Source organism: Bison bison, unplaced genomic scaffold (genome assembly GCF_000754665.1).
Source record: "Bison bison bison isolate TAMUID 2011002044 unplaced genomic scaffold, Bison_UMD1.0 scf7180017864304, whole genome shotgun sequence".
Taxonomy (NCBI): Eukaryota; Metazoa; Chordata; class Mammalia; order Artiodactyla; family Bovidae; genus Bison; species Bison bison.
Window position 1 is genome coordinate 14,433,990 of NW_011494876.1, and position 8,272 is coordinate 14,442,261.

The following is an 8,272-nucleotide window of genomic DNA, read 5'->3' on the forward strand; positions in this document are numbered from 1 at the left end:
GAATCCCAAACTTTGAGTCAGAGAGTAGGAAATGAAAGTTGACCACAGGCCATTCGGTAGCTGAGTTGGCACAGACGGCTTGAGGCTTACTATTCAGCCCACACACTTCCAATCAATCCCTCCACTTTAGTATGGCACTTCACCTCTGCCTTCAGCAATGCGTGAAATCCTTGAGTCCGGATGTTCTTTGCTTTAAATTATCCAGAAAATAAAACTCTCTCCTGCTAGGGCAGAAGAGGGGCTATCACCCAATGATACCCATGAAGGAGGGGAATGGCATGAAGGGGAAATTCTACAAATCCTTGAATAAATGTTTAATCCTCACCTTAGACTCTTAACAGCTGGTGCCTCAACTTCACAGTATGTTATTATTACAAGTTTATAATGTATTTTATGTGACTGATCATTTTCCCAGTCTCTTTTTCTGTGGATATTTACTTATTCTTCAAAATGATACTTTTTCCTCAGTTTGGTAATTTCCCCAAAACTTCTAATGAGATTTTTACTGGAACTGAGGTTAATTTACAGATTAACTTAGAGATAATTGACAACTTTACAACTCTAAGTCATTTTATCAATGACTTATTTTTCCTATTTATTTAGATCTTCTTTTATATCCTTCTGAGCTGTGCACAAAAGCAGCATATGTAATCAAGGATATGCCCTTAAAGAGAAGTAGCATGCCTTTCTCCTTCTCGTTCATCTTTACTGGCTAGATTGCAGATCTAATTATTGATCTTGAAGCTGCCATTTTGGATCATGAAGTGACCTGGGGATGAGAGGCCATATATAGCACAGTAACAGATTGTAAGGGGAAAAGATTTCTTACCCTGTGGGTACTGTACCAGGCTTGGAACCCCTGTTTGTAAACTGAAACCTCTTTTTGTTTAAACCACTGTTACTTTAGTTCTGCTTTCATCTACAGCCACCACGTAGTTAAACTCTACCCCAGTGATATGGATAATGGAGTTTCCTAAAACAGTAGTCACAGCATCACCTGGAAACCTGTTACAAACACTCATTCTTGGGAACATGATATAATGAATCAGAAATGATGGGTTGGGCCCAACAATCTGCTTTAATGAGACCCTCCATGTCATTGGGACCATTGGTAAAGTTTGGAAAACATTGCCCTATTTCCTGTAGATCCAGCATACATAATAGGATCTCTTCACGGTAAGACTGCCCACTTTCTTTAGGAGGTAGAGCTCAGAGTTATTCTTGAGTGAAGGCTGACATACACATGCTTTGCCTAAGTGGAGTAGAGGGCAAGAAAAGGACTTGACCAGTTCATCTACTCCTCATGCAGTTGTTTCAGGAATGGATGATGATTGCCTATGGCTTTGTTCTGCTGACCAGTTGAACGAGGCAAAGGATAAAATTCCACATCTGGCTCTCAGGTGACCAATCCATGATTAGATTCTCACTCAGGCCATTCAAATTCTAGATGAGGCAACAAGAGCAAAGCACTGAGATGGGAGGGTGCTGGGTTTATTTGATATTAACAGAGCCACCAGGGAAGGTACTGAGAGAGTGAGATGGCCAAGGCCAGGCTGTGTGGGCTTCTGTTGTCCCCAGGTGGGTTGAGGGGACTTTGGGAATTGGGTCTAAATTGAATGGAAATGCTCTTGGATTGACAGAAATAACACTGTTAAAATGGCCATGCTACCCAAAGCAAACCACAGATTTAATGGATTCTTTACGGAACTGAGCCACCAGGGAAGCCCAGATTTAACTTACCCACATAATTTTTCACAGAACTGGAATATATAATCCTAAAATGTATATGGAACCATAAAAGACTGAGAATTGCCAAAGAAATCCTGAGGAAAAAGAACAAAGCAGGAAGCATAACACTGCCAGACCTCAGATAATACTACGAAGTGACAGTAATCCAAACAACATGGTATTGACACAAAAACAGACTCATGGATCAAGAGAACCAAACAGATAGCTCATGATCAATTAATCACCTATGGTCAATTAATCTTCAACAAAGGAGGTGAGAATACATAATGGGGAAAAGACAGTCTCTTCAGCAAGTGCTGTTGGGAAGTTGTACAGCCCTATGTAAATTAATAAAGTTAGAATACACCCTCTCACTACACACACAAAAAAACCTACAAATGGCTTAAAGACTTAAATATAAGACAAGACACCATAAAACTCCTAGAATGGAACATAGGCAAAATATTCTCCAACATAAATCATATCAATGTTTTCTTCAGTCAGTCTCCTAAGGCAACAGAAGTAAAAGCAAAAATAAACCTAATCATCTACAAGCTTTTGCACAGCAGAGGAAACCATTGACAAATGAAAACAGAAAACTATAGACCACACTATGAAGGAGTTTCCCTGGAGTTGGCTGACTTGGCAGCCCTGCAACCCCATCTCTCCTACTCATGGCAGCCACTACTAATTAATCATAGACCCCACCTATCCAGTTCCCGGCTCTTAGAATCCTCCTTCATATGGGACCCCAGATAACCTCAGAGCTGACCTGTGAGATACCCAATATCTGCCATCATTTACTTTGACCCTTCACTGAGACAGGACCTCCTGAAGCTTGTCTGACAGAGACCTTGTGACACAGTGTTGGAGCCGACCTGATCAATTCTTTATTGGGAAGGGGATGCAGTCCGTAATCCGACAGATGTGTGATCCCAGAAAGATCTCAAGCTCAAGTCCTAGCTGGCTTGCTGTGAGTTCATAGCTGCCCCTAAAAATGCCACGGGTATGGCAATTATGCCAGCGCCAGTAGACTTGGATGATGCGGACAGCATGGAGCAAACGGCGGTAACGAACCCGGACGCGCCACATGCGAACCCAGGACTGTAGCCTGACCACTGCCCATTTTTTCTGAGCATAATACTGCAGCATAGCCCGTCGTTTCTTCTCCAGGAGCTCTACCAGCTTCTGTTTCCACCAGTATTGAATAATCCATGCTCTGAGAGCCGCATGCAGTAGTGTCCTGCGCACCAGGGTGCCCCGCCACCAGGCCTGGATTTTTATTGCTTGCAGCTCATTGCTTATAACCACCTTTTTGGGTGGTTTTGGCTTTTTCACCTGGGGCGGAGGCTACAAGGAAAAAGAAAGGACACTCAGAAAATGTTCCCAACCCACCTCAGCTCTGGCATGAGCTAGGAAGGGGTCTTGATACTTCATCAACAATGGTCAATTCCCCAGCAGTTCCTGAGCACTGAGCAGGCCACTGGCTGGAGCCAGAAGACCAGACAGGTACCCTGTCTCCACCACTCTTGGTTTAACAGACACATCACAGCTGAACATGGAGTCTCACAGTCCTCATATGTTGCTTGGGGGCACACCTGCCCTAGCTGTCACCTGGTTCCTTGGGCTTGTTTGGCCAGTCTAGAACAAGAACACCACGATCTATGAGTCAATGGATTCTGTTGCACCTGGGCCTGATACCTACCTGGAAAGCATATCACTTTGCTTCAGACTGCACCCACACGCTGGAGAACGGGCATCCTCTGCTCTCCTTTCATGCCTGACACCAGCTCCAATGCACAACCTGCTGGCTTCTCTGTCAAATCACAGGATTAGACACTTGCCTGTCCCACACAGTTTGGAGCCCTGCTCATTTATTTCTCACTTTCACTTCTTTTGGTTCTCACATCTTGAACTTCAGTTAACTCATATACATGCACTCATGTAAACACACATGCACTCCCACACAATTCTAGACTTGGGTTTCTAACACCCAGCTGTGGATGTGACTGGTGATGGAAGTAAAGTCTGATGCTGTAAAGAACAATATTGCATAGGAACCTGGAATGTTAGGTCCATGAATCAAGGAAAATTGGAAGTGGTCAAACAGGAGATGGCAAGGGTGAACATCAACATTATAGGAATCAGTGAACTAAAATGGACTGGAATGTGCGAATTTAATTCAGATGACCATTATTATCTATTGTGGGCAAGAATCCCTTAGAAGAAATGAAGTAGCCCTTCACAGTCAACAAAAGAGTCCAAAATGCAGTACTTGGGTGCAATCTCAAAAATGACAGAATGATCTCTGTTCATTTCCAAGGCAAACCATTCAATATCACAGTAATCCAAGTCTATGCCTCAACCACTAATGCCGATGAAGCTGAAGTTGAACGGTTCTATGATGACCTACAAGACCTTCTAGAACTAACACCCAAAAAATATATCCTTTTCATCATAGGGGACTGGAATGCAAAAGTAGGAAGTCAAGAGATACCTGGAGTAAAAGGCAAGTTTGACTTTGGGGCACAAAATGAAGCAGGGCAAAGGTTAACAGAATTTTGTCAAGAAAAAGCACTGGTCATAGCAAACACCCTCTTCCAACAGCACATGAGAAGACTCTACACATGAATATCACCAGATGGTCAATACAGAAATCAGACTGAGAAGTGAAAGGCAAAGGAGAAAAGGAAAGAGATATTCATATGAATTCAGAGTTCCAAAGAATAGCAAGGAGAGATAAGAAAACCTTCCTCAGGGATCAATGCAAAGAGATAGAGGAAAACAACAGAATGTGAAACACTAGAGAGCTCTTCAAGAAAATTAGAGATACCAAGGGAACATTTCATGCAAAGATGGGTTCAATAAAGGACAGAAATGGTAGGGACCTAACAGAAGCAGAAAATATTAAGAGGTGGCAAGAATACACAGAAGAACTATACAAAAAAGATCTTCATGACCCAGATAACCACGATGGTATGATCACTCACCTAGAGCCAGACATGCTGGAATCCAAAGTCAGGTGGGCCTTAGGAAGCATCACTAGGAACAAAGCTAGTGGAGGTGATGGAATACCAGCTGAGCTATTTCAAGTCCTAAAAGATGATGCTATGAAAGTGCTGCACTCAATATGCCAGCAAATTTGGAAAACTCAGCAGTGGCCACAGGACTGGAAATGGTCAGTTTTCATTCTAATCCCAAAGAAGGGCAATGCCAAAGAATGTTCAGCTACCCCACAATTGCACTCATCTCACACGCTAGTAAAGTAATGCTCAAAATTCTCCAAGCCAGGTTTCAACAGTATGTGAACCAAGAACTTCCAGATGTTCAAGCTGGATTTAGAAAAGGCAGAGGAACCAGATATCAAATTGCCAACATCTGTTTGATCATAGAAAAAGCAAGAGAATCCCAGAAAAACAACTACTTTTGCTTTATTGACTATGCCAAAGCCTTTGACTGTGTGGATCATAACAAACTGTGGAAAATTCTGAAAGAGATGGGAATACCAGACCACCTTGCTTGCCTCCTGAGAAATTTTTATGCAGGTCAAGAAGCAACCGCTAGAACCAGACACAAACAACAGACTGGTTCCAAATTGGGAAATGAGTACATGAAGGCTGTATATTGTCACCCTGCTATTTAACTTCCATGCAGAGTACATCATGCAAAATGCTGGGCTGGATAAAGCATAAGCTGGAATCAAGATTGCCAGGAAAATATCAATAACCTCAGATATGCAGATGACACCACCCTTATGACAGAAAGCAAAGAGGAACTGAAGAGCCTCTTGATGAAAGTGGAAGAGGAGAGTGAAAAAGCTGACTTAAAACTCAACCTTCAGAAAACTATGGCATCTAGTGCCATCACTTCATGGCAAATAGATGGGGAAATAGTGGAAACAGAGACAGACTTAATTTTCTTGGGCTCCAAAATCACTACAGATGGTGACTGCAGCGATGAAATTAGAAGATGCTTGCTCCAAAGAAAAGCTATGACCGATCTAGACAGCGTATTAAAAAGCAGACATTACTTTGCAGACAAAGGTCCTTCTAGTCAAAGCTATGCTTTTTCCAGTAGTCATATATGGACGTGAGAATGAAAGTGAGAATGAAAGTGAAAGCTGCTCAGTCATGTCCGACTCTTTGCGACCCCATGGACTATTCAATCCATGGAATTCTCCAGGCCAGAATACTGGAATGGGTAGCCTTTCCCTTCTCTAGGGGATCTTCCCAACCCGGGGATCAAATCCAGGTTTCCCAGATCACAGGCAGATTCTTTACCAGCTGAGCTACAAGGGTGACAAATTCCCTGATCATCCCATGCTATGGGCCCCAAAGACAACTGTCACCTCTGGGTGACTTTAGTTAGATACATTGCAGGTTTGGGTCCCCTTCAACTTTGAGAACCTCTATTGGCCTACCTGTGGTAGAGGTGTTTCAGGTTTTTTTTTCTTTTTCTTCTTCGCTTCACGTAGTAATGTGGTTTCATCAACGTCTTCTACTACAATTTGACAAACGTGGCCATCCTTCTGTAATCAGAGTTTAGAGGGGAAAGATAAGAGTAGGTTGCTCTCTGTAAATTCGGTTCTGAGTCTACCACATGCTCCACCTCTTGCCTTGCCCAGAGGCAAGAGGACTTGTATCCTTAACAACTGTGAAATCCACCTTTCCCTGCCTGCAAATTCGGGTAGACTGGCTCTCTCTCTTACACAAAATTGAATGCCCATGACTTAGAAATAGATGGTTCAAATCTCTCAGGTCTGCAATCCCTTAAATTTCCCATAGTTAGGAGTTAGATGGTTCCATTGCTGTCAGGTCTGTACTCTTCCAGCTACATCTCAGGCAGGAAGAAGGGAAACCAGGAATGATGTCATAAGGGTACCTATGACTCAGGCATCAAAATGGTTCCCAACCATTGAGCCCTTTTTTGTGAAAACATGTAAGTTCTGTCCATTCTTAATGCTATAAATGGCCAAAATGGCAGAATACTGAAAATATTGGCCCACTGGCTCACAAAGCTATACAAAGTTCATCATTTCATGCCCGTTGATAAAAACATACATTTGAGACAATTTAAATATTCATCAACAGGGAATTCAATTGCATGGATTTCAGTTCAATCAAACAATGGAAGCAAATAATATGCAGAAAGAATGAGTTTGGAGCAAAATCTTAGGTGTTTTACAAAAGGGGATGTACTATGACTAAGAAGCACATGAAATGACGCCCAGTATCATTATCCATGATGGAAATAAATTTAGAACCACAATGAGATATTTTTTAGACACTCTAGAGAATGGCTAAAGTGAAAGACTGCTGCTGCTGCTAAGTCGCTTCAGTCGTGTCCGACTCTGTGCGACCCAATGGACGGCAGCCCACCAGGCTCCCCCGTCCCTGGGATTCTCCAGGCAAGAACACTGGAGTGGGTTGCCACTGCCTTCTCCAATGCGTGAAAGTGAAAAGTGAAAGTGAAGTCACTTAGTCGTGTCCGAAAGTGAAAGACAGTGACAATCAAATATTGATGAGAATGTACAGTAGTTGAATCTCTTATATACTGTTGGTGGTTATGTATAAAACAGTATAAGTACTATGGAAAATGGTTTGGCAGTTTCTAATATATTTAAACATATCTCCACTCTATAACTCAGAAATTCCACTCCCAAGTATTTACACAAGCAAAATGAAAACATGTTTTCTACAAAAGATTTGTGCAAGAATGTTCATAGCAAGTTTATTCAAGTAGGTCAAAATTGGAAACAATTGAAATGTTTACCAAAACTGACTAGAGAAAGCAACTTTAGTATATTTATATAATGAAATACACAGTGTTAAAAGTGAACAACTCACTGAAACACACAATAACATAGGTGAATCTCAAAAACATGCTAAATGAAAGAAGCCAGACAAACTATTTACAGGATGATTCATTTACTCAAAATTTTAAAATAACCAAACTTAAACTATAAGTGAAATGATTCCAGATAAAGATTATACCTAGAGTAGAGTTATAAGATGTACTGCTTGCAAACAACACACACACACACACACAAATGTGCTCTGTCTTATTCTCGGTGGTGCTTACTGGGGAATACAGAATTGTGAAAACTTACCCAAATCATCTATTAAGAAGTGCTTAAGGGGAAAGATCAAGATGGTGGAAGAGTAGGATGTGGAGTTCGCCTTCTCCCCACAGATACATCAAAAATACATATACATGTGGAACAACTCTTATAGAACATCTACTAAACACTGACAGAAGACCTCAGACCCCCAAAAGGGCAAGAAAATATCAACATAACTGCACTGGACAAAAGAAAAAAGAAGAAAAGAGAAAGGAATCTAGACAGGATCTGTACCCTTGGGAGGGGGTTGTGAAAGCAGAAAGATTTTCAAACACTGGTAAGTCCCCCTCACTAGCAGGGGGATCAGCCATGACAGAGCAGCTTTGGAGCCTCAGGGGAGAGGGTGGCAACAGGTTTGCAGAGAGCAAAGCAGAGAGAAACTCACACAGACCATCAGTGCTGACAGGGGGTGTGCAGGTACAT

General features: G+C 42.0%; 1 protein-coding gene across 1 annotated transcript; it reads right to left on the minus strand.

Annotated features, from left to right (window-relative positions):
- Window positions 1–2,595: 2,595 nt before the first annotated feature.
- LOC104997157 (IQ domain-containing protein F5-like) lies at window positions 2,596–6,553 on the minus strand. Its single transcript, XM_010851777.1, is given in 4 exon segments — window positions 2,596–3,078; window positions 6,149–6,180; window positions 6,183–6,256; window positions 6,437–6,553. Coding segments are annotated over 3 exon segments (534 nt in total). The 5' UTR covers window positions 6,217–6,256; window positions 6,437–6,553; the 3' UTR covers window positions 2,596–2,610.
- Between the last annotated feature and the right edge of the window lie 1,719 nt (window positions 6,554–8,272).